The sequence below is a fragment of the Xylaria bambusicola genome, assembly GCF_022495145.1.
Source record: "Xylaria bambusicola strain CBS 139988 unplaced genomic scaffold F5B22scaffold_15, whole genome shotgun sequence".
Taxonomy (NCBI): Eukaryota; Fungi; Ascomycota; class Sordariomycetes; order Xylariales; family Xylariaceae; genus Xylaria; species Xylaria bambusicola.
Window position 1 is genome coordinate 73,551 of NW_025953568.1, and position 23,613 is coordinate 97,163.

Sequence of the window (23,613 nt, forward strand, 5' to 3'; positions counted from 1 at the left end):
GTATGAGGTATGTACAGGTGTACTACCTTAGGTAGGCACCTAGTAGGAACATGGCATTAACCCCCGCCATTAGTGCCGTAAGGCCGCTGTCATCTACATACCTAGTACAGCCACCTTAACGATTTCCTACGACGTCACAGGGTGAGTGGTAGAAATGATTGCTACATCAATTCAATTCTACTTTGTTTACACCACGCCGGTGGTGATTGGTTTAAAGAAGACATTCGCGCTCCTTCACAACATATCAGTTCACAGACTAGGAATACTATCCATGTCTTTCCGTAGTGAGCCTTGCAAGCAGGCGAGACTGGTAGCACGTTCGCACTATTGTCGTGTCCTTGCCGCTTCCCGGGGCCTCGTCGTGCCGCCCTACGCTCAAAGCTTGTGATCGTGTACCACAATTGCATTTGCGACAATATATAGTACACCCTTTTACGACCATATTCCAGCGACAACGGATAGAGAAGGAGTGGAAAATAATAATCAACCAGTGTCTTGGCGATTGCCTCGGTGCGATCATGTGGTCCAGCAGAGGCTTAGCAAGCCTACAGAAGACATACGACGAGAGCTACTTGAAGTGCTCAACCGCCGTCTATTATGAGAGTCAGGTATCCAGTCAGCTCCCAACGACGATACTTGGTGTCTTGCTTACTAACAGGATTACCCACAGGGTGATGAAAAGGAGGCTACGCTTTGCTGGAAGAACGCGCTTGAACAGATTCGAACCGGCACAGCCAGTAAAAAACATGGCGACTACGCGCCTAAATCCGAGACCGAGCGCACCCTCGTTCAGAGCTTGCGCGAGCTGGAGTCCCAATGCAAGGAGAGGATAGATCTTCTCGAAGCCCTACGACTGTCCCGGCAAGATTTTCAGGTTCTAGACCATGCACCGCAACGACAAGGGGTTGGGCAAGCTGGGCAAGATGACCGTCCATCTCAGTCCTCCACACCGAGTAAAGGATGGATCGGGGATGGAACCATACCTGCCATAACATATACTGAGCTATCAAAGCCACCTCTGCCCCAGCGCCCCTCTCTAGCCTCTAGGAGCTCTTCAGATCGGGCGGCTGTTGGTCGCCGTTCGTCAATAGACCAAATCCTAGACCAGTTCGAAGCTACATCCTCCGCACAGGCACCGTCTCTGCCTCCCTACAGTTCCATACCATCATCATCAAAGGGTGTTCAAAGGTCATCTAGTCCTGATAAGAGGACAATGCGTACAACACTCCGGTCAGGCATGTCAGACAAATCACTCAGGTCCACCCGAATGACTCCTTCTAAATCCAGCAAAGGTCCTGGTGCCAGTAAAGCAGCCACATTAGCATGGAGCAGCCGTAACTCGAGAGCCAGTCTAGATGCTACAACAGATATCCGCCATGCATCACCCCAGCCTGCCGAATTAAGGCATTCTCATGATCAACCACGACGTAGCACAGCGACGAACCAAAGCTATTGGGACAGCCATACGAGAAGGCTGGTTGAAACACACAGCCAGCCGACAATACCGAGCACCGACTTCTTATCAGACACTGAATCAACTCCACGCATATTAGGTGACGACGCCACGACTGCACCGTCGCCACTTGCTTTAGGCGCGGCTTCGAGCGCTTTGAATGCACTTTCCTTGCAAGAACGTGCAATACCAAACTCAGCTGGTAAACGGCGGCCATTGCCCAAAAGTTTTTCAAATCAAGACGTCCAGCATGGGACCCCCAGGGGCTCCAGTTCGGGACCAGCAAAAGCCCCAAAAGGGGACCACCAGACACACAAAGGCTTGCAAGTGGAAGACAAATGTGATGAACCAAGTACTAGCTCAAATAAGCTTAGTCGTTATCACTCCAGCCGTCAACGAGAAGAGGAGCCAACTTCGTCAAGCGAAGATATGGCACCAGGCTCACGTCAGTCACAACGAAAGGGCAAGCAAAAGACTACACCACTGACCGACGATTCTGATATCCAGTCGCCAGATAACCCTAGGGAAGATGAACACAGTCACAGCAAGAGTCAATGGGAAAGGGAAAAGAAGAAAATTCTTAGAAATCTCCCACCTGGTATTGACGAGTCAGCCGCAAAGGCTATATTTAACGAGATTGTAGTGGAAGGGGATGAAGTTTATTGGGGCGATGTAGCTGGTTTGGAAGTGGCTAAAAATGCCTTGAGAGAGACCGTAGTGTATCCTTTCTTGCGACCCGACCTATTCATGGGCCTACGCGAACCTGCCAGAGGCATGCTGCTCTTCGGGCCCCCAGGTACGGGCAAGACAATGTTGGCTCGCGCAGTTGCAACAGAGTCGAAGTCTACGTTCTTTTCCATATCAGCGAGTAGTCTTACGAGCAAATACCTTGGTGACTCAGAGAAGCTAGTTCGTGCTCTGTTTGCTCTGGCAAAGACATTAGCTCCTAGCATCATATTTGTTGACGAAATTGATTCCTTGTTATCCCAGAGGTCGGGGTCAGGCGATCATGAATCAACTCGGCGAATCAAGACAGAATTTCTAATCCAATGGAGTGATTTACAACGAGCCGCAGCAGGCCGTGAAAGCCCAGGAAGCACTAAAGATCGAGGAGACGCGAATCGAGTCCTCGTCTTGGCGGCGACCAATTTACCATGGGCCATCGACGAAGCTGCCAGACGTCGGTTTGTAAGACGGCAGTACATCCCTCTGCCGGAGCCAGAGACTAGAGCCACCCAATTCAAGACGCTACTCGGACAGCAGACTCACAACCTCACAGATGCCGACATTTCAACATTGGTCGACTTGACAGATGGTAGGATTACTGCTAACCAGAAGATTGGTAACGATAACATACTAACGATATCGCACTAGGCTTCTCTGGATCTGATATTACAGCGCTGGCAAAGGACGCTGCTATGGGTCCGCTCCGTTCTCTCGGTGAAGCTGTCCTCCACATGACCATGGATCAGATTCGGCCGATCGAACTGAAGGATTTTCGGGCCAGTCTTCGAACAATACGGCCCAGCGTGGATAAGGCAGGACTAAAGGAGTACGAAGAGTGGGCTAAGCAATTCGGTGAACGTGGTGGTTGAGATCAACCCACTCGGTGGCAGAAGAGTCATATCTGCCTTTTATACGTTCCAACAGAAGACAAAGCTTCGTAACCGTGTTCAGCTGATTAGTGCCATCAATACTAACTTTAACATATCTGCTGGGCTTGAATATTGGTCTCCATCCATCTTAGCCAATGGTATGCATAAGTATTGTTACATTATTCGAATATATCATGTATACACACACGCGTATATATATATTCATATATATTGATTCCCTGCCATGTCTTCTAGCGGGTCTATTCCTACACATCTCTCTCCTCACTTCGGAGACTGAGGAAGGGATGAAACATTTTTCGTTATACCGGCTAATTGTCGAATATAAACAGTCGCCATTCGATTTTGCGCGTTTGATTCTCTCCCCTGCCTCAGCTCTTCAGTTATCATCCGTAATCTTCAGCAATATCAGTATATGGTAGAGTTAGCTGAGTGACTACCTCTTAACGCCAATACCCAGTCTGTCATTCATTCATATCAAGCGTCACGAGACATAGGCAGTACGGCTCTTCTTCAGAGTGCTGCTATACGGATAGCACTGTTATGAAGCCGACGGCTCCACGGCTCTCCCCGCCTCCTCCAAGATTTTATTAGTACCGCTCGTAGCGACGCCCGCATCAGCGGCAGAGCGGCGAAGCATCCTCTGCTCGTCTTTGGCGTTGCGCTTAGACATGCGCTCGGAGGCTCGCTCTTCTAGGCTCGGGATGGGCGGCCGCTCGTCGATGCCGACGCCATACGGCGCAATGATGTGCTTCACTACGTGTCGCACGTGCTGCGACTCGCGCCACGACGGTGTGATGGCTACTACGTCGCCCTGGCGCAACGAGTTGGCTGGATCGTGGACGAGTTTGTACCGCGGGGCTTTGAACCACTGTTGGCAGACGAATACATTAGTGATGCGCATCCAGTCAGGAAATTCGTTAAGGCAAGGGTGGTGGTAGTGAATAGATGCTCGTAGTTAATTGAGAGTGGAACATACCTTGTGAACTCTCTGCTCCCACCTCTGGCCACCCAATCGTACCTTGACGGTCTTGTCCATCAGGCCAGCCGACACAACGATTCCGTGCATCTCCTTGGCCGCCCTCCGCAGCCCGGCGGCGATTTCCGACGCCATCTCCTTTGGGTGCCTGTCTGCGGCCCTCTTTTGCTTTTGCGATAAGGTCGGTTTCGTTATTTTTATGGTTGTCGGAAGCTAGAGGTTGGCTTGCGAATCGTCTCGGCAGACGGCGTGACTGATTCGAGGTAGTCGTCGATTGATGTGTTCTAGAATTGTAGCTCAAGGATTAGCGGGTCCCTGGAATTTTATTTGGAGGTTGCGGCTTATCGCTCCAGCACTTAGAGTACAGTAGGTAGGTACTTATGATTGGTAGGCGCCCACACTACCTTTATGTACTCCGTACCTACGAAGGATTTCCTGCCGACGGCCAATTATCTATAGATACATATGAGCATCAAAGCCCAGAGACTCGGTAATGATGAAATCAACGTGTAGATGCTTGGGAAGAAAAAAAAAATGAAAATGAAAAAGGCTTTTATCAGTCACTCATCTCCCTTGGATACGAATGAAGTACAATATGCCACGCCAATGCGCCTCTTATTCGGAACAGTGTATACATGGATTGAAATGGATAATATCTTTAATTGTTCGTCCTAACTTCATGTCATGTACCTATTATGTGTGCTATGCCTCACCTTGTCTCCTACTGGATCCCAGCAAGCTAGTCTCCTCATCAATAGGAGCAGTCCTTACTTTTACCTCGTTTGGCTTGGCCTTTTGCAGACTCAGCCATATCGCCGCGCCGATAATCAAAACGCTACCGACGAGACTCAGCACCGGTGGTGTCGTTCCCCAGATGACTCGCTCGATGATAAGCGCTAGCACCATTTGAAAATACTGAGAATACGGTGAAAGTTAGCAGTATACTCTGACCATTTCACGTTACTCCTCTTGCGCCTTACCGTCATATTCGTCGCTCTACCGCCTTTCTCTCGTTGTAGTCCCTCGGTCAACAGAAATTGTAGAAGGAATCCAGATATGCCGATGATGAGCAATAGGGACCACTGCAGAGCTCCCCTGGGAAGGATGAATTGGAGGTCTGGGTGAACTAGGATAATCAGGCCAGAGGCAATCGTTGACAATCCCGCAAAATAGTTTACACTAATCAGCGAATGGACTCGTTTACCGATGACCCGGATTGTGCTGTAAGCCGTTGCGGCTGCGAAGGTGCCAAGGATAGAACAGATTACAGCAAGCGTCCGCCGCGGTGAGGAAGGAGAGCCTACGACTGGTGGGCTGTCCAGAGATCCGTCTACGATGAACATCGTCACTGCAAAATTTTCCAGATCTGGCGCTGACACACTTGGATTTCTAACCAGAAATGCCGGTCGCGCGATAAGGAGAACGCCAACTAGGGAAATGAGGCCCGAGACCGCCTCTTGGATGCGATATGGCTCCTAAATAAGGTGTTAGATATCATCTATTGCTTCCCACAGCAGACACCGTTAATCCCCAATACAACTCACATGTAGCCAGATATAGCAAAGAAAAGCAGTCCAAGTTGGCACTAGGAAGGATATGGCGGTAGCATCTGATATTTCCAAATATGAGAGCGAGTCTATGAAAGAACGTTAGCAGACTTGATACTCATTCAGTCATGTGCCAAGAGATATGCATTCATTTCCTGTGAATCCTCCTCAAGGATCGAAATAGATGCCACTCACAGTACAGGCCGAAAAGCCCCACGAATCCAGAGGTTCCACGCGCGACCAGCAAACCAAACATATTTCGCGGGCCCATGGGGAAGTTGGGGACTTTCTTATACCACATGTACAATGTGCCCAAAATGGCCGTCGCTAACATGCGGACAAAGATGATGTGTAGGGCATGAAACTGGTTCGGCGAATCTTTGGCTGTCAATAGCTTTGCCGCCGTGTTCATCTACAATAGTACACACACACCATTAGTAGACTATAGCAATGATTGACTTCGGATCAGCAAGAAGACCAGGGTCGTGGCCGTCTTCTAAACAAGGAATGATTTTAAGCATAGGATTCATCGACAGAATGGGTAGCAATCGAATTGGATGGTAACAGTAGAGATAGAACGCACCACTGAGCCAAAAGTTTGCGCCGAGAACACCAAGAACAGCCCAAAGTTCCTCTCATAAAATTCACGTGCACATCTCATATAGCTCCTGCATTCCTGCGCGGATGTCAAGTCGCCATCGCCACCGTCAGGGTGCACGGCAGGCGGCGACATAGATGTGACCGGGTTGTGCCGGTCCGGTCCGGACAACCCCTTATGCCCGCCGGCTTGTGTTCCATAACTCATTCTCGGAAATACTCTCCTGGGGTATTGTGTAGTCTTATTCGGTGAATTGTTTACAAATGTTGTTTCCTCCCGGTCTGCTTCCTGGCGTTTACTGGAGGGGAAGAAAAAAAAAAACGAGAACACGGCGACCCACAGTTTATATCACAAGGGTATCCGGCCCGAAGTCGGGAACTCGTAAACCTAAAGCCGACTTACACCATCTAATACCAGCTCTCGTTATATATAACAATCCTTGGTTGATATTTTTATACTACTAGAAGCATCAGAACGTTCAGCTGTACCATCCATTATAAGAGTTCGCAACGATTCAACACGTAGTGGAAGATTGAAATGAGCTTCATTTTCGAGAGTATTTATTCATTTAGTCCATCGCAAATTGGCCATACTGGTAGATACACTCAAGCTTTTATGACTCATCAAGCTCGAACGGTCTACTTATCCACGAGCGATTCTGAGGAGTCCAGCCATATCACCGTTGAAAACCTCGCTGTCTCCGCCGAAGCTATAGGCATCGTTGTACTGCCAGAATGTGTAGTACGGCCAGCCGCCGGGAGGAGTACCGGCACTGCTGCTGTACCGAGCAAGGACCAGTGGGTTGGTGTTAACAAAGGCGTTAGAGTTGCCGGTGCAGGTTTGCCAGTAGCTTGGATTTGTATATATGAGAGGATATACTCCTGTCTTGGAGTGGTAGGTATTGCTAAAGTCCCTGATCCAAGCAACAGTGGCGCTAGGCGAGAGCACACAGCTACCTTCTAGATCAAGCATACCGGGGAGGGTGATGCCATCACCCGACCATCCACCTCCGTGAGCAAGGAAGTAGTTCGCCTGGGTTGCACCGGAGCTCACGTCCAGATGAGCAAAGTGATAACCCCCACGAATAAGGCCAGCATTTGTGGCACCGGTGTAATGGGAGCTAAACTTGGGATCGCGGTAGGTTGTGCCCTCGGTAGCCTGTTCGCAATATTAGCTTCTTGCTAGCTGTTTTTCCAATAGTAAAGCCGTGCTAGATGGCCTCACCTTGATTATGACGAATCGGGCGCCGGCGTTGTAAGCTCCAGCGAAGTTGACGCTTGACTGGTAATGGGAGATATCGAATCCCTGGACAGCTGCCAGAGCGCCGTTGGCAAGTCCCAGGAGGGAAATTATACAAGCCTTCATTGTTGGTTCGAACCGTTGCGGCTATATCTTAGAACTGAGGTGATTGTCACGATCAAATCGACTTTGATGGGGGCGAAGGTCGAGCTTTATGCTGTGCTCCCAATAATCGAGTCGCCATCGCGTAACTGCTCCTTTGTGAAGTTCCACATGATGGCGGCGAATCACAATAAAGGCGTTATCAACATGCAAGCCAATGACCCTGTAATTCGCTCGTTACGGTAACGAATACCTCTTACACAGGTGCGATATGGCATGGGCATGTCGAACTGCCGATCTTCCCTTAGTCTGTGGATCTTGTGGTGGAAGTATTCCGACTAATTGAGATGGGTTCAAGGATCTGGATGGTATCGTTTCTATTTATCGAGCGCATCCCATCATGTCATCCACCGTTGAGGCTACACCAAGGCAAGCTTCGTGGCGCTCACCTGCCGATCTTGGAACAAGTGAAACTAATGAGGCAGTTCATAGGGTTTCATTGCGCTAGTGGTGGGCGGCTGAATTCCGCCCAATCTCTATCGTCTATCGTCATGAATGGGACTCAACATTTGGTTTAAAGCTCTACGTTAGCCCTAGCAGTAGACGTCGTGTTGAGTTAGATTTCAACTGCTCGCTCGAGATTGGTTCTGTGGTCTCCTATACTTGATTACCTATGTTTCATAGGCGAATAGCTAGATTCGAGGACCGGGGGAAAATGACCTACCTTGTTTCTCCTGCTAATTCATCGTCGATGGGCTGTCTTACTGTCTCTAATGTGTGTGATACGATTAAGGACTAATAGATAATCTCATATAACCACATTCCTGAAAGGGACTGAAACTTGTGTAGAAATTAATGTAATGTACCCCGAGGGTATCCGCTCCGAACTGGGAGGAGTCGAGGTTCGCTTGCGTTCTTGCGAATATTCCGACTGATAATGAGAGTTTTGATATTCATGGGTGACAGTCAAGACGTGTGAAGCGTGTGACTGTTCTGTGGGAGCTCTACCTTCTTCTCGACACTCGTTTATGACAACGAATTAACGGTTGAAGAGGGTTTTGTGTCGGGCTTGTGAGCAACGTCAGAAGCGTCTTGAGGATATTACCCAAAAGTACTACTAACTACCTAGGTGGGATGATGGACAAACTCACTAGCGGGAATGAAGGCCGATGCCCTTGCCCGACAACATCGTCGAAGCTCCCGCTGACTGATACGAGATACGAGTGATAGTGCACATGTCATGATGTACCTAGGTATTGAAACATGCCCCACCTCAGCCGGAACATTGAGCATACCTGCATCTCCAAGAACGCAAAGATGAGTAGCTAATTGAGTTTTCCCCTTTGAACACTTCTATAGCTTTTCGACAACTGTAATTCAATCGGGTAGTTCTTCTAGTTTTGGCGAGTATGCTGCTGGGTTCATTGATCACGGCGCGGGACACCGGCGCCTTCTATGCAATGTGGCATCGAGTTTGACTTCCTGGTCTGTGTTGTGCCACAAATCTCAGCGGACTCATCTATCTCACTCTCGCCAACAGAAGTATAGCAGATCATGGCCTAGCTAGTATCTCGTGGACCCAACATGACGGTTTGTCCTCTCTCGCAAGAGACCTGACACAGAGTTATATCGTCTACAACGTATACCCAATCGGCAGTCCAAAAGTGAGGATGACGCCGAGAACTACAATAAACACCGAATGGTGAAGGATACCAGACGAAGACTTCGGCTAGATATGACACTATCTCGGGACTAGTGGTTTATGCAAAGTGGTCAACAGTCACGAGGGAAAAGGCGGACATCGGAGGTTTCCTTTTCGCTCGGGGTTCACTCACCTTGTGTTGTATTGCACACGTGAAAATCGCCGACCCGCCGGCCCAAAATCATACGCTCGACATAACATCGAGACAGCATAAGCAGCGAAAATCACTACAGGCAATACTATGGTACTCAGTTTGAATAGGAAACAGCCGAAAATCGCCGTCATGCCGGAGATTTTCGGTCTCCGAATCCATAGCCGATCTAATGCTGCAGGGTCTCAGTATTTGTACGTGTACTAGGTAGGTACTGCATGTGAGTTCGCCGGGCACAATAGGTTTTGATCGGCCGCAAGGTTTGTCCGTCAGGACTTCTACAAGGTGCTACAACGTAGTAGGCAGACCAAAAAAAACAATCGGCCGAATTCGCTCTCTTGTGCGTGTGGGCATGCATGTATTGTCGCGGACCGGAGTAAATCTGAAAGCTTCCAAGGCCGATCGACAACCCCAAGTATACTATGTAAGCTGATGTTTCCTCTTTCGGACTTGGCCTAGTGCCATGCAGTGTACTTTCTAGGTACATACAGTAAGTTAAGCACTGCCTATATAGCTACGTAGCGTAGCATATCATAGCAGGTATTCTAAAGGTACCTATGTTAGTAGTTTGTGGTAGGAGGCTTTCTTGAAAAACCAAAGCAAAAACCCGGCCGCCGTCACTCACCGATTCTTTATTTATTTTTGTCTGCTTTTCCTCTCCTCTTTTTCGCCATTTGGGAATTCCAATTAATTCTAGAAGTCTTAGACTTTGATCATTTTCGACTAAAGCTACTTCTCATCTAGTGTCTCGAGTCCGCATCTATCACAAATACATACCTGACTTCCTATCTACTTATTTTTTTATTATTATTACTGGCCTACATTGGTGTGAGCGCGCTCCAACGAGAGGGGTAAATTGAATACATTTGTCGGTAGTGACACAAGCATCTCGTTAGACGACCGGGAAGCGAAGAAAAGTATAATCCCCAACCCGAAACGACCATCAACATGTCTGCCTCGCCAGAGTATCCCCGCGCAGGGAAGCGTCCTCGTAAGTCCTCGGATTTTCTTTCTGAATTCTTCTGCGTTAGCCTTCCTCGGCCCCTCTTCTCTCAGTCCTGCCAACCTACAACCTACGACCAACGACCAACTACTACCACCACGACCACCACCTACCTACCTACCTACCTACATAGGTATCTGACCTACCGGTAGGTAGTTGGTGTGAGCCTCTACGGCCGCTACCCCTCTTACCTAAGATACCTGAAGAGGCAAAAACCGAGTGATAATCATAACATGGTCGTTTTTGTTTCGTCTTAATGTTTTTCTTCCCCTTCATTTCGTGATTGCTACCGCTACCTACCCGGCCTATGCATTCATCGGCTACGCTACCTGCCTACCATCACGCCAGCTGCACTTGTCGTGCTCGGGTGGTCTAAGCTCACGAGGGGAGGATTACCTCTATGTAGCCTCGGTAGCTTAGCGTTTCAATCCTCTCTCCTTCTGCCTTCTTTGATCCTCCGGCAGATCCTTCTACATTTGCTTGCGCAGCATTCTTAACAATATGGCTGCAACCACAGGTACCCAGTCACTCCCGCCTCCCGCCCTCCCTCAGCTCGTCGCCGAACAAAATGTCCCCATCGCTGCGAGCGATAAGGACACCCAGAGGCTTATCGTTGTGCTCTCCAACGCCAGCCTCGAAACCTACAAGGCTTCCCATGGTGGTGGTGCCGGTCGCATGGGCATGCAGCGCGAGGACAAGTACTCCCTCCTCAATAGCGATGAACATATCGGTGTCATGCGCAAGATGAACCGTGATATCAGCGACGCGAGGCCCGACATTACGCATCAGGTGCGTGGTCCCGCCCCTATTGTTGCCCAACCAACATTTCTCTGTCCTCAAGTCTGCATTCAACATGCTGATGGCGACCAACTAACATAGTGCCTCCTGACTCTCCTCGACTCTCCCATAAACAAGGCTGGAAAGCTCCAAATATACATACATACCGCGAAGGGTGTCCTGATCGAGGTTTCGCCGACGGTGCGAATTCCGCGAACCTTCAAACGCTTCGCTGGTTTGATGGTTCAACTTCTCCACCGCTTGTCTATTCGGTCCACAAACTCGCAAGAGAAGCTATTACGTGTCATCCAAAACCCCATCACCGACCATCTACCGCCAAATTGTCGTAAGGTTACTCTTAGCTTTGACGAGCAGATCGTGCGACCGAGAGACTATATTCAAAACCTTAAGCCCAAGGAGAGCATTTGTGTTTTTGTTGGTGCCATGGCTAAAGGTTCCGACAACTTCGCCGATGAGTACGTAGACGAGAAGATCGCGATCAGTAACTACAGTCTGTCGGCTAGCGTTGCCTGCAGCAAGTTTTGCCACGCTGCTGAAGATGTTTGGGATATTATATAAGCCCGCTTCCGGATCCTCCGTGAGACATTAGTACATGTCTTCATAATGTGTGGGATGAATGGGCGGTGGTGCATATGAGGTTGCCATGAGCGGTCGACGGTCTCTGCAGGATCTGTCATACAACATTGCGGTGAATGCAGGCGTCCCTAGAGCTTGGGTCCACGAGTTTTTCTGTCTCTGTTTTTACAACCAAAACATCAGGCGTTCAACATGAGATCCAAGACGTTTTCACCGTCTCGGCGGGCCAATTCAACCTAGCCCGCCATTTTCCCTTCGTATTCTCTTGTCTTCTATTCTATAGTAGACCGTCGGGACACCCGCACCCATCCCCTCGTTCCTAAATCGGCGTTCTGATATGTACCGGCCCCAGGGTTTGACCTTGGTCCATAACTTACTATATTTTAGGAAGCAAGGCATGTACTTGGCCAGGTCTGCTGAGGATTATTGCTGTATCACCGAGGCTGATTAGACAGGTCGAGAGAGCTACGTATTCTCAGGTGGTAGTTTTGAGCAGAGACGGGTGTGAAACGGAGTACATCCCAGTCGAAGTTTGGGTCGGTAACTCGTGCATTGGGGGTGTGCATCCAACACATCATCTGCTTTGCTACTACGTACTATGGCTCAATTAACAGGGCTAAGTCTACCGTCTATCGTTATGAATACATGAGAAAAGAGACAAGAGGTGGCTCTTCTTGACGTTGGCGTTAGTTCGCCATGTCGTTGTCAATCAGAGCCTTCTGCAAGAATAGTCGATAGCGAAGAAAGGACATAGAATGAATCATGGATCCGATTTGTAACCATGCAGAACTCAGACTGGTCGCCCTGTGTTTCCTAATCGCTACCCCAGGACTGGCGGAGACAAGTGGGGGGATATGTCTGTTGTGTAAAGGGGAGCGTCACGGCGCAGCGTCCGGGCTCCACCTACAGACAATCGCTTGTGTCTTGCGGCCTACACGTGTAAAGCCCCACGGCCAGTCGAGGGGCGAGGGGTGAGTAGGTATCTAGCGTAGCGTAACGGAGAGGGGATGGTGAGGGTTTATATCGATCCAATATTCCCTCTAGTGCTCTGCCTATGCCACCAATGGTTCCCGGCTCGCCGGCCTCACTCTGCTCTGCGCGTCCTTTGGGCTGTGTTAGACGGGCTGCGTTGATTGGACCACGACAGGCCCACGTCTGGAATCCGCATTGCGGCTGTCTTTCTTTGGAGCAGTCTGCAGACTGTCAACCCCTACTATCCCGGTTGTGAGGTGGTGGCCTCACATCGCCTCGAATCGTGTGGGCAGTATGCAAGCACCATCTCGCTGGCCCCAAAGGGGACATGACATGCCCCAGTTCTAGAAGTAAGGCATCAATCAACGTGGCAGCCCCTCCGCTGCCAAGAGACCCATATGCCACTGGTCACCGGAGGGTTTGGAGACTTCACCCGTGACGATGGAGATTTCCGGAGGGCAGCAGATTGGTCCGATTGGTCTGAAGGAATGTCGGTCTAGCTGAATCCTCAAATGCAGACCGTTTCTTATACTTAGTCCAACATCATCAAAACATAACGTCTTGACATATCACGAGCTAGTTGTAACCTTGCCACCATCTCCTATTCGCTCTCGTATTATCTAGTTAATCGAGAAGTATCGGTACGTGGGTCCGTCTTCTGAGGAGTGCTTGATGGCACTTCAGCTAATATGGGAACAGGTAACGGGCCGCATCAATACCCGGGCTGAAGAACTCGTACCTGCCAAAGCTACCCAGCCTGCATCTATACCTGATAATAAGCTGCCTCGCCAATACCTGGTTCTGACTTGGCTAGCTATTTCTTTAGAGGTACTCCTGGATCCTTTAAGAGACGGTGTTGTACACTGTTGCTAATCTCATATTTGCTTAGAACACTTGACTTCCTTATTCCCTTCACCCTTCTTCCTTTCGTCAACTCGGAAGATTGAAAGCAAAGCTCATTGGCACACATTAAGGAAGACGCCGAACTCACTATCTTCACATCCGTCATTGTTGCCTCCTTGACCGGCAAGGACGCGGGAGTTATAATCTCAATTTCCAGGGCTTGTATAGTATAGCTAGCTCAGTAGAGTCTACCCCTGTCTCGGCTTATATATATCGGTCAAGTAGTCGCTCCATTACCCAGCACATTATATCTACATATCAACGACCTCACATTGTCGAAAAGAGGGGCATTGATACATCATCCAACCCACTACATTTTCTTCCAGATCGTTCACTACGCCGGTTGCATCCTCACTCGGCCCGCCCCAAATGCAAGCCCTACCGTACGTCCAAGTCAAGAATCTCCCTTCTTCGGCCTCCTTCTACTCGGCCGTCACTCAGCCCCTAGGCCTACGATTTACCTCTGCGAACTCATCCGCTATTGTTTTTGGCAACTCGGAGCCTATTTTCGAGGTCAAGACTGGCATCAGCGCACCCCGGCCGACACGTATAGTCCTCTCGGTCAGCTCGCCGTCCGCTGTGACCGCTTTTCACGCTGCCGCAAGGAGGGCTAACCCGAATGGTAACTCTAACATCCTCCTCAAGGAAGACGACGGGTTGAGCGGTGAAAGCCGAGCGAGCGCAACTGATCTCGAGGGCAACATTATGGAAATCGTCTACCTTCCCCCGGATCGTACAGGCTCTGCCGCGCGCCAGGCTACTCGAGTCCTTGAATGGAATTTGGACGTCGCCACCTCGACCATCAGTGCCACACGCTCCGTTGTTAGCTCAATTTCTCAATCACGACCTGGCCTAGCGACCATCATGCCGAGCACGGATGACGAAGCCTGTAGAATTATTCGACGGAGTTTCACTACATCTACTGTCGAATCCTCTCCACCCCAACAACAGGCCTCAAAAGGCCTCAGCACTGGTGCTACAGTAGGGACCGTGCTAGGTGCGGTTGCGGCAGGTGCCATAGGAGCCGGACTTGCATATGCTTTTATAAAGAAGGACCGCGAACGCGCTCCTCGCCAGGAGTTCGAGGCACCGCCCTTTCAACGTCGAGCAACGTACCCTGAGCCGCATCAGGACCACCAACCACGGTATGTCGAGTTAGAGAGGACCGTTGAGAAAATGAGGTATCCAGAGCAGTACCCCCCTAGACCAAACCAATGCCCACACCCTTCTTATACGACACGGCGTCCGGAAGCTGGTAGTCCACCTGTGGAAGTTGATGATCGGGCCAGTCGCCATAGCCCAAGTTCACGCACGCGGGACCGCTCCCCCCGGAAACCTTTGATGATCACTGAAACAGAGCACAACAGCAACGTCGGTTTGCAACTTCCCGAGCCACCTCGTCCCGCCACTGAAGTTGAGCCAGTCAGCCAGGCTGAAACTCGACACACCACGAACCCCAAATCTCAGCTTCATGCGGAATTATTCAAGCGACACCATCCAGTCGCTTCCAAAGCTCCGTCCAAGGCCCCCTCGCAGGCACCAGACGCTCGTAGCCATGTGTCATCACGATCAAGGCGCGGTGATGATGACCGGCGCAGCCATGCGGGCTCCAGGCATAGTACCGTGCGCCCGCCTCGCGACGATGCCAAAACATATGTTTCGGCACGCACCGATAAATCTGCTACTACGGTCCGGCCAGCTAAGACACAGTCCAAGGCACCTAGCCGCGCGGCGAGCTACGTATCAGCGCGCAATATTCCAACGCCACCGAAAGAGAGCGATTGGCAAGATCTCGTCGATGAAGATGACAAGGCTAGCGTGGCGCCAAGTGACAGTATTAGCTGTGTCGGGGAAGAACGACCCAGTAAGTACTTTGGCTTTCCTCTATTCTTACTACCAACAGCAGCAGTACAAGAAGAAGAGTGGAGAGATTCTATATGACCTGAGCTCGGAGTACACACATGTGTGGTTACGAGCTGTTTCTAACTTCATTTCTTCCTTCTAGAACCTCATGCTAGAGATATACCCTTCCTGCAGCGCCAAGAACGTATCATCATCCAGTAAACCGGTGCACGGGACTGGACATTTCCTTCTACTTAATTCTGCATCAGAACTTCGAACCTATATAGGTTCGTCTGACAGATTTTTCGCCACAGCCGCCATCTGTCAGTTTCATTTACGGCAGTATCGTCATCCGTTGATATCGGCGGATAACCAACTCGATAGACGGAACGATGAATCTCCTAGTTGAAAGACATAGACTTAGTGGGCACTCAGATAAGGGATGGAACAGAACCAGCGAGAGCCGCGTATCGCCGATGACAATTTTGCTAATATGACTCAACTTGACGACTGTTTGGATTTAATAGTTGAAAAGAGGTTGGAGATCTAGAGAGAACGTGAAAGTGTTATTCGGGCTTATATTATAATAATCAAACAACTGGAAATTGATATTTGGGATGGGAATGTTGGCCAGTTCTAGATTCTTTTTTCGACATCGTATTAGAAGTTACAAGGCGGGATATAGAAGAAACAAGACGCTGTATAGAAATGGTGCATATCAGAAACGGACAACCTTTGCCTTTCTTTTGTTTCGTCGACTGAGCAGAGCGCTTACTTTAGGTATCTTAGTCTGGATTTGAGGAAAACGGGGTGTCCAACGCGAAAGAGACGGCGAGGGGCCATGCGCATGCATATATATACGTGTGTGAAAATATGTGACACTGTGCCGATAATAAGAGATACTAACTTAATCCTTTAAGGGGAGATGTTTAGGGTTGAATTGATCTATTGTAGGTATTCGAATATTACTTAAAAGGAGTGTTATAACTTACGTGAATGCACATGTGACTGAGGTTTTTCACTACTGATTCCGATGGGAGTAAGCTTCTTGAGATACTAGGAGCCTGGAGAAAAGAGGTGTCTTATCATGCCATTGATACGTTCTCATACATGAAGGTTGGTTAGCCTTGAAGGAGTACCCAATCATAAATCTCAATGTCATTACGAGGAACTCATAACGATTCTTACAGCAGAATAAGAAACACTGGTTCTTCAAACGATGAGGGACCTGGTTGAAACTTGAGCTCCATGCTACCATACACATGCAGCCATGGTCCTCGATCACCCTTGACCACTCACTCTCTTAGTTAACTGGACCTCTCACACACACAAATATTTACTTACATATTAAGTTGTTCTCATATCTTAAAGTATAAGGGGTCACATATGCTCCCCAAGCGATTATTGGTAGCATTGGCATGGGCTAAGCGGTGTCCCAGCATCTTTGATTTTATATATAAGTATGGTAGTCAGTCTACGTAGTTATTGCACAAGGTATCATACTCCCGTACCAGGCCGGACTGTCCCGTAGAACAATCGCTGCTGCCTGATAGCATCCCGATCTTCCTAACTGGGTAACTTAACGAAGCAATGAAAAGGATGGAGTAGGGATGTCTGATATTGGTAAGCTACAGTAGACGTGACGTGCTCGCACTGAAGCGGTGAGAAATGATGGGCCAGATGGGCAGATGACGGGTTCGCTATTGTCCATGAGGTGGTCAGTAGAGCATTACGCAGCGGAAAATAGAACCAAATGGCTGCTCATAACAACATACGATGGCCCGCGATCCCAGTTCATACATATATCCAGAGCCGATCTCGAGGTAGGTATCAGTATGCTGTAGAGTATGTAGAAGAGAAGTAGGTAGGTACCTAAAGTAGGTACCTAGGTACTTACTGTAGCTCACTCCCCGAGTTCCCTTTCCCCCACCGCTTCTTTCGGCTACCCCTGTCAGCGCCCCTGTCTAGAACCAGTCCTAACAGTGCTAGCTTCCCCAACCTGCCCACTCGCCACCCACCCTCCTCCGCCGCCGCCTCGCCGCCTCGGTGGATCAGGCGATAAAGTTCAAACCACACCCAGGTTCCCAGCTCCCAGGTCAGACCTGGTGTTTCCAAGATATTTATTTGGTCCGGCACATACCAATTGGAATGGCTCTGCACACCACTGCCTTTTCACACTGAAGATACGTGGAACACTCATAGCTGGTAGGAGCTGGAGCTGCCGCTGCCGCTGGACCAGCCATGGCTCCCAGGACTTACCCGTCCATGTCCAGGAGAGAGATCGAGGGGCTCGTAGCCGATGGCCGCATGGTTTTCATTCTCGATCAGCATGTCATCAAGGCTGATGCATGGGCGCCATATCATCCTGGCGGTGATAAAGCCATTCGCCACATGATCGGACGGGATGCTACAGATGAAGTGACTGCGTGCGTCTCCCCCTCTCTTTGCAATTGCCGCTGCCGTTGCTCAACCCACCTTGCCTGTGACCCTCGCTGATACCGTTCTCGACTATGCTATATAGTCTCCATTCCCGTGAAGCGAGAGAGCAGATGAACCGGTACCGCATTGGAAAGTTTGAAGGCAGATGGTCCAACTTCACCCCGCCCATCCAGGGAGGCAAGTTTAGACGGCTATCCGAAACTGGCCCCGAGGGAAAGATCGACAACGACCTAGAATGTCCGACTACCTCTGCCGCCTCCACGGCCTCGTCGAGCGACTCGGAATCTCGGCCTCCTTCTCCCGTTTTTGACGTCAATGTGAAAGGAGCTCTTCGGAAGCGCCATACTCCAGTGACCTCCTCAAGCGCGGCATCAGTCTGTTCGATCTCGTCTGTTGAGTCGGAAGATAGAGGCATGTCCTTCCTGAACACTCTAACCCACGAGAAAATCGCCCTAGACTTGGACAAATACCCACCTATAGATTCTGCAACGCAAGACAACATCGTGACCAAATACCGGGAACTGCACCAGCGTGTCAAAGACCAAGGCCTCTACCAATGCAATTACCTGGATTATGCTGTCGAATGCTTTCGCTATTCGCTGCTTGCTGTTACCTCGTTTTTATTCCTTCGCTGGGGTTGGTATGCTACCAGCGCTGCATTCCTGGGGGCATTATGGCACCAGTTAGTCTTTACAGCTCATGACGCCGGTCATATGGGCATCACCCATGACTTCCACACCGATTCGGTCATTGGCATTATCATTGCCGACTTCTTGGGTGGTTTATCTCTGGGCTGGTGGAAAAAAAACCATAACGTTCACCATGTTGTAACGAACGCACCGGAACATGATCCAGACATCGAGCATATGCCATTCCTGGCTGTTTCTCACCGTCTTTTCCAGTCTTTGCGCTCTACATATTACGACCATGTAATGGAGTACGACGCCGTAGCCAAAGTGTTTCTCCGGATTCAACATTACGCTTATTATATCCTTCTCTCCTTTGGTCGCCTCAACCTCTACCGTCTCTCTTGGACCTATTTAATCCTTGGTCAAGGTCCCCGGAAAGGACCAGCCTGGTGGCACCGCCACTTGGAGATTGTGGGCCAACTATTCTTCTGGACTTGGTTCGGATATGGCATTCTGTACAAGACCCTCCCTACCAATTGGGATAGGTTTGTCTTCTTTCTGATTAGCCATGTCGTTCCCATGCCTGTACATGCCCAGATCTGCCTATCACACTTTGCGATGAGCACATCTGACCTAGGCCCACACGAGTCCTTTCCGCAAAAGATGCTTCGTACCACTATGGACATCGATTGTCCAGCTTGGTTAGACTTCTTCCATGGTGGGCTGCAGTTTCAAGTCATCCATCATCTGTTCCCTCGAATCCCGCGCCACAACCTTCGTCGGACCCAAAAACTGGTACAAGAATTTTGCAATGATGTTGGCATTCCTTATGCGCTATATGGCTTCGTAGATGGAAACAAGATGGTTGTTGGGACACTAGCTGAAGTATCAAGACAGGCTGCTATCTTGGCAAAGTGTCAGGAGGTTATCACTGCAGGCGGGGACCCTTTGCATGAGCATAGTCACTAATTTAGTGATATAGATGTGGCTTCTGCACATAGATGATTGCATTATTCAGAATTTTGCTTCTCATGCAAGCAACCCTACTCATGTCTGTTGTCATATATGACAACTCAGCTCTTAGTTCCTTAAGCATGTATTATTGGATAAGGTGTATCACCACGGGGATGAGCAACATTGTCCGATATGTTCATATGTGGGCAGTCAGAGAGTGTCGAGAAAGGGTTAGACCTGATGACACATGCTCCCTTACCTTTGTTAGGTCTATCTATACCTAGTACCTAGCGTGTATTCGAATCGAGAGGCGTGTACGTAGGTAGATCTATCTCATGGCGTACAAGATGCAAATGAGCATATAACGTGTTCCGCCCAATGTTACTAGCCTCACATGTAAAGCTATCGCATTAGAACTTGTGATGTCGCTAGAAATCTACATTTACATAATCCTTAATTATAACCACTTCTCAAATATAGAATGTATGGAAACAATGCTTCCGCAACCTCCTAGCACTAAACTGTTTTTGTACTTTCCCTTCTAGAAGTCGTTATCTATCTCATCACGCTCTACCGCAATAAGCAAATGATATATCGTATCCAGCAAGGTTTTTCTATTGGGGTGAACCTTGGCCTTCGCTTTGGGAAATCACTAGACTGTCAAACTTGTACTGATCCGGTAATTTTGTCTGCAAGGCTTTCAATGGTTCCAGAATGCTGGGTTGAAACTAGACGCACGCTCATCACATCACTCAAATGCATGTCTCCCATTGTATGTTGTTATAGACGTGCTAGGTATATTAATGTTGGCTGCATGTGGCCCTCCTTCGTCCTAATATGGAAGATAGTGAGGAGATCAACAAAATCATATAGATAAAAAAAAGATATAAAGAGAGGAAGAGCGCGCGCTGTGGGAGTAATCAAGGTGCTTGACTACTCGTCAGTCCTCTATGCCATTGCTACATTTCTCACATTAAAAACAGAACACAATCCTTTTTTGCGTCAAAGGCGAATGCAATTCGCATGAACTAGACGACTTCTCTTTGTCGTATGAAGCAGAAAAGTGGCCTTGTCCTTCGAGAATAAGATGCCACGCAACATGGATGAAAAGGCTTCCCAGCGTATCTTGAGAACCAGGGGTCGTGACGTGAGGATACTATCAACCTCTACGCAGTCTATCTCTCTAATAATCTTTAATACATAGGATCCTTTCTACAGAAGAGCTGCTATGGCTTCTCGAAATAACAGTGGTGGGAAACAAGGGCAGCAAGGGGAGTCAGCTCAGGGACGGGAGCAGCAGGAAACCAAGAACAAGAACGATAAGACGTCAGAGTCGGAAAGTAGTCGTCAGTCGTGATTAATGTGAAGCAAGGGACACACTTGGCATAAGAACTAGAAAACCAGGGGGATGTTGGGCATGTCTGGAACTAGCTATGTATACACAGATGGAGCTACAGTACGAGACTTCATCACCAACAAGAAGTATGGCCGAAGTTTCTATTACTAGCTCTTTGATACTTCCAGGTGATACCATAACTCCCGCCTGGCCACTTACATGGCAGCAAGGGTGTGTATACGACCCAAATGTTCAACTGTTGGCTGCAAGTGTGATCGCGGGGGTGCCATGACCTGTAAGCGGGTGCTATCGAGTTAGGCGTAGGATCATATGACAAGAAGGAACCGGTTTCGACCTCCCGGGGCTATGTGCGATATAGACGGCATTCGACCGGTCGGCCCAGTTGTTCCAACTAGACTATAAAAGGCGTGCTCAACGGGGGAGCTGACGACAAAAGCAAAACATTGCGTCGTGATATACCCTGTAGTGTAGATCTACATTGTACATTACATATGAGGCTTTTTAAATTTTCTCTGCCGCTGCAAATAGAAATAAAACGAGGCATCTGGACTAAGCCAATGGCGGCAGGGTGAGAAGAGAATGTAATGCTGCATGTGGAACTCTGTGATAGCAAGACCCCGGTTTCTTCCAGGCCGCCGCCGACTTTGCATCAACCAAGACCAAACCTACGCGTTTGATCTCACTGCGGACTACGCATCAATGATAGATTGAAATGAACGGACTAGTAAACACTGATGTCGCATGGTCTTCCCAGCCCTCAGCTTGCTCTCACACCACATCATGATATCTCCACCCAGTTCATGGATAAGTGATACACACCGAGATTGGTGGCATTATTCGGGAGAAGATGCGAGGTCAAGCCTTTGATCATAGAATGCAACCTCATGCTGACGGTAGGCCCAAAGGTTCTTTAGATGCGTGGCTGGTGATCTTGCACCTTTATATACCACTCCTGTCACATTTCAAGAGTGTCGCTCGGTGTAGTTATAGACCGAGCAATAGACTCTCTCATATGCGCACACCTCCAGCCTGGTATATTCATATTGAATTTCTTGGATAGGCAATAGAATACACATGAATATATTCCTTTTCACAGAAGGAGCTTAGCTGAGTTTAGGTTAGCTGTCTGCGATCAAGGACATGCCTTCTCTTGTGTTGAGAGACTTTTCGACGAGCAAGACCCTTTCGTCACGACAAACTTACTGATCTATCTAATTAATCAAAATCGACCTAACAGTACTAACAGGTTTCACTCATGATCCCATTTGCTAAATGTATACGGAGCTTTGTGATATAGTCTGGCATCCTCCTCCGCTAATATAATATCATCATAACGTGGTTGTTGAAATCGAGGATTTTTAGCGATACTCTACCATCTATATCAGGTTGTGATAGTGATATATATCTTTACGGTCATCTCACTGCTCAAACTAGGTGAGCCGTCAAGGAAGATCACAGGAAAGAAGCGCACGCGGATAAAGAAGTGAGGTTAAGCATGGATTATACCCACATAACCTCGGCTGTTAATATCTTAGTAAACATGAAGCTATCTAGGTTATACACTTTCGTCCCGTATTGCATGTAACTTCACTACTATACTAGATGGGTTCGAGAATTGAGCAACACCAGTGTCACAGAGGCTGTACCTGTAGGTACTCATATATGTATATCTGATGCTTACGTATACCATCTACTTACAATACCATGGGCGTAGGTATTGGCACGGATCAATGCTGACAAATCTCATTGCAGCCCAATCTTAGCATGCGCCTACTTACTTATCCTACTTTCATCTCGAAGTTGAGGTTGTTCCCGTGAAATGCAGCGGACAAGAACCCCCATGAACGTTCAGGCAAGCACCCTGACTTGTCGTGTCTTCAATGGGTTCGTAGGTCTGAGGCAAACAAGACAACATTCGCTCATGTTCTGGTAGCGAAACTCTAGGAAAAGTGTGGTAGTGAGAGAACCTGGTAGGTGGTGACGAAGTTACTGCAAGCTAAGCATGAGTAGACGAGGGCTGGGCTCTCTGTCCTTCTGGGAGCATCGCAGAACTTGGGGCAAGCCGGATCATTGCTCGATGGTTGCTGCTTGACTTTGCGATGCCCGCCTAAAGCAGGTTTGCTCTTATGTGGCGACACAACAAGTGCACGGCACCGCGGCAATCGCACGACCTTACGGCGGCGTCCAACACGCAGCTCTCACGAGTGCTCGTAACAGCTACATCATGAAGGTAGCCTCGAGATTATCTGGGCAGCCTTGGGTAAGTTTGTTGGTAGTACTGGATTCACATGTTGGCCTAGTCGCCCGGTATCTTGATTTTCTCCGTGGACGGCGCGATTTCTTTGACGCATATCTACGTATACCTGTTTAAATATCTAAGTAAAACTTCTTCATATGCCTATCTAGGTTTCTTAATGTAGATAAGATAGCCTTTGGTATGGTTAGGTAATTCCTTACCTGAATTGAACATTCAAGGTTGTGGTATCACGGGCTGGCAGAGGCAGGACCTATCACTCAGTGGGAGGGCCACTGCGCTGTACTCCCTACTGCCCCGCCCCTTCTGTCCCCCCCCCCCCAGTTGCCTTTTAGTGCGTGCTCTCTCATCCATCATTCACCCTATATCTAGGTACCTATCTATCTTGATCCCGTAGTCTTGCGTTCACATATCACCACCGCTTCAATCTCAGTGTATCAACCTACTGTCTGTGCTTGGCACCTTATTTACATATCAGATCAGATCAGTTCACTTAGAAAAT

General features: G+C 48.9%; 8 protein-coding genes across 8 annotated transcripts; 4 read left to right on the top strand and 4 right to left on the bottom strand.

Annotated features, from left to right (window-relative positions):
* Nucleotides 1-6: 6 nt before the first annotated feature.
* F5B22DRAFT_94919 (P-loop containing nucleoside triphosphate hydrolase protein) lies at nt 7-3,328 on the top strand. The gene is made up of 3 exons (XM_047980718.1): nt 7-608; nt 671-2,768; nt 2,828-3,328. The coding sequence occupies exons 1-3, from the start codon at nt 519-521 to the stop codon at nt 3,046-3,048; spliced, it is 2,409 nt and encodes an 802-aa protein (XP_047831799.1). The 5' UTR covers nt 7-518; the 3' UTR covers nt 3,049-3,328.
* A 219-nt stretch (nt 3,329-3,547) lies between these two features.
* F5B22DRAFT_94926 (uncharacterized protein) lies at nt 3,548-4,463 on the bottom strand. Its single transcript, XM_047980719.1, has 2 exons — nt 4,046-4,463; nt 3,548-3,937 (listed from the first exon to the last, which is right to left on the bottom strand). The coding sequence occupies exons 1-2, from the start codon at nt 4,178-4,180 to the stop codon at nt 3,608-3,610; spliced, it is 465 nt and encodes a 154-aa protein (XP_047831800.1). The 5' UTR covers nt 4,181-4,463; the 3' UTR covers nt 3,548-3,607.
* On the bottom strand, nt 4,464-6,603 carry F5B22DRAFT_94884 (uncharacterized protein). Its single transcript, XM_047980717.1, has 5 exons — nt 6,176-6,603; nt 5,788-6,004; nt 5,590-5,681; nt 5,026-5,520; nt 4,464-4,960 (listed from the first exon to the last, which is right to left on the bottom strand). Exons 1-5 carry the CDS (start codon nt 6,395-6,397, stop codon nt 4,748-4,750), a joined length of 1,239 nt encoding a protein of 412 aa, XP_047831801.1. The 5' UTR covers nt 6,398-6,603; the 3' UTR covers nt 4,464-4,747.
* An 11-nt stretch (nt 6,604-6,614) lies between these two features.
* F5B22DRAFT_95310 (glycoside hydrolase family 25 protein) lies at nt 6,615-7,716 on the bottom strand. The gene is made up of 2 exons (XM_047980722.1): nt 7,415-7,716; nt 6,615-7,348 (listed from the first exon to the last, which is right to left on the bottom strand). The coding sequence occupies exons 1-2, from the start codon at nt 7,553-7,555 to the stop codon at nt 6,833-6,835; spliced, it is 657 nt and encodes a 218-aa protein (XP_047831802.1). The 5' UTR covers nt 7,556-7,716; the 3' UTR covers nt 6,615-6,832.
* A 1,241-nt stretch (nt 7,717-8,957) lies between these two features.
* Nucleotides 8,958-9,674, bottom strand: F5B22DRAFT_95372 (uncharacterized protein). The gene is made up of 2 exons (XM_047980723.1): nt 9,367-9,674; nt 8,958-9,283 (listed from the first exon to the last, which is right to left on the bottom strand). The coding sequence occupies exons 1-2, from the start codon at nt 9,516-9,518 to the stop codon at nt 9,091-9,093; spliced, it is 345 nt and encodes a 114-aa protein (XP_047831803.1). The 5' UTR covers nt 9,519-9,674; the 3' UTR covers nt 8,958-9,090.
* A 541-nt stretch (nt 9,675-10,215) lies between these two features.
* On the top strand, nt 10,216-12,133 carry F5B22DRAFT_95396 (essential for mitotic growth 1). The gene is made up of 3 exons (XM_047980724.1): nt 10,216-10,375; nt 10,905-11,176; nt 11,267-12,133. Exons 1-3 carry the CDS (start codon nt 10,333-10,335, stop codon nt 11,741-11,743), a joined length of 792 nt encoding a protein of 263 aa, XP_047831804.1. The 5' UTR covers nt 10,216-10,332; the 3' UTR covers nt 11,744-12,133.
* A 1,178-nt stretch (nt 12,134-13,311) lies between these two features.
* F5B22DRAFT_95398 (uncharacterized protein) lies at nt 13,312-15,898 on the top strand. The gene is made up of 4 exons (XM_047980725.1): nt 13,312-13,374; nt 13,433-13,561; nt 13,623-15,500; nt 15,642-15,898. The coding sequence occupies exons 3-4, from the start codon at nt 14,006-14,008 to the stop codon at nt 15,698-15,700; spliced, it is 1,554 nt and encodes a 517-aa protein (XP_047831805.1). The 5' UTR covers nt 13,312-13,374; nt 13,433-13,561; nt 13,623-14,005; the 3' UTR covers nt 15,701-15,898.
* Nucleotides 15,899-17,359: 1,461 nt separating this feature from the next.
* On the top strand, nt 17,360-19,964 carry F5B22DRAFT_601972 (fatty acid desaturase-domain-containing protein). Its single transcript, XM_047974649.1, has 2 exons — nt 17,360-17,904; nt 18,000-19,964. Exons 1-2 carry the CDS (start codon nt 17,720-17,722, stop codon nt 19,513-19,515), a joined length of 1,701 nt encoding a protein of 566 aa, XP_047831806.1. The 5' UTR covers nt 17,360-17,719; the 3' UTR covers nt 19,516-19,964.
* The last annotated feature ends 3,649 nt before the right edge of the window (nt 19,965-23,613 follow it).

Excerpts from the sequence above, each read along its gene's own strand:
- F5B22DRAFT_94919 (XM_047980718.1), top strand. The coding sequence starts at position 519 with ATGTGGTCCAGCAGAGGCTTAGCAAGCCTACAGAAGACATACGACGAG. Across the intron at positions 609-670 it reads CCGTCTATTATGAGAGTCAG|GGTGATGAAAAGGAGGCTAC; the intron begins GTATCCAGTCAG and ends GATTACCCACAG. Across the intron at positions 2,769-2,827 it reads ATTGGTCGACTTGACAGATG|GCTTCTCTGGATCTGATATT; the intron begins GTAGGATTACTG and ends ATATCGCACTAG.
- F5B22DRAFT_94926 (XM_047980719.1), bottom strand. The coding sequence starts at position 4,180 with ATGGCGTCGGAAATCGCCGCCGGGCTGCGGAGGGCGGCCAAGGAGATG. Across the intron at positions 3,938-4,045 it reads GGGAGCAGAGAGTTCACAAG|TGGTTCAAAGCCCCGCGGTA; the intron begins GTATGTTCCACT and ends GTCTGCCAACAG.
- F5B22DRAFT_94884 (XM_047980717.1), bottom strand. The coding sequence starts at position 6,397 with ATGAGTTATGGAACACAAGCCGGCGGGCATAAGGGGTTGTCCGGACCG. Across the intron at positions 5,521-5,589 it reads TTTGCTATATCTGGCTACAT|GAGCCATATCGCATCCAAGA; the intron begins GTGAGTTGTATT and ends CACCTTATTTAG. Across the intron at positions 4,961-5,025 it reads GTAGAGCGACGAATATGACG|TATTTTCAAATGGTGCTAGC; the intron begins GTAAGGCGCAAG and ends CCGTATTCTCAG.
- F5B22DRAFT_95310 (XM_047980722.1), bottom strand. The coding sequence starts at position 7,555 with ATGAAGGCTTGTATAATTTCCCTCCTGGGACTTGCCAACGGCGCTCTG. Across the intron at positions 7,349-7,414 it reads CCCGATTCGTCATAATCAAG|GCTACCGAGGGCACAACCTA; the intron begins GTGAGGCCATCT and ends TATTGCGAACAG.
- F5B22DRAFT_95372 (XM_047980723.1), bottom strand. The coding sequence starts at position 9,518 with ATGACGGCGATTTTCGGCTGTTTCCTATTCAAACTGAGTACCATAGTA. Across the intron at positions 9,284-9,366 it reads CGTGTGCAATACAACACAAG|TCCCGAGATAGTGTCATATC; the intron begins GTGAGTGAACCC and ends ATAAACCACTAG.
- F5B22DRAFT_95396 (XM_047980724.1), top strand. The coding sequence starts at position 10,333 with ATGTCTGCCTCGCCAGAGTATCCCCGCGCAGGGAAGCGTCCTC. Across the intron at positions 10,376-10,904 it reads CCGCGCAGGGAAGCGTCCTC|GTACCCAGTCACTCCCGCCT; the intron begins GTAAGTCCTCGG and ends CTGCAACCACAG. Across the intron at positions 11,177-11,266 it reads GGCCCGACATTACGCATCAG|TGCCTCCTGACTCTCCTCGA; the intron begins GTGCGTGGTCCC and ends CAACTAACATAG.
- F5B22DRAFT_95398 (XM_047980725.1), top strand. The coding sequence starts at position 14,006 with ATGCAAGCCCTACCGTACGTCCAAGTCAAGAATCTCCCTTCTTCGGCC. Across the intron at positions 15,501-15,641 it reads TGTCGGGGAAGAACGACCCA|AACCTCATGCTAGAGATATA; the intron begins GTAAGTACTTTG and ends TCTTCCTTCTAG.
- F5B22DRAFT_601972 (XM_047974649.1), top strand. The coding sequence starts at position 17,720 with ATGGCTCCCAGGACTTACCCGTCCATGTCCAGGAGAGAGATCGAGGGG. Across the intron at positions 17,905-17,999 it reads GCTACAGATGAAGTGACTGC|TCTCCATTCCCGTGAAGCGA; the intron begins GTGCGTCTCCCC and ends TATGCTATATAG.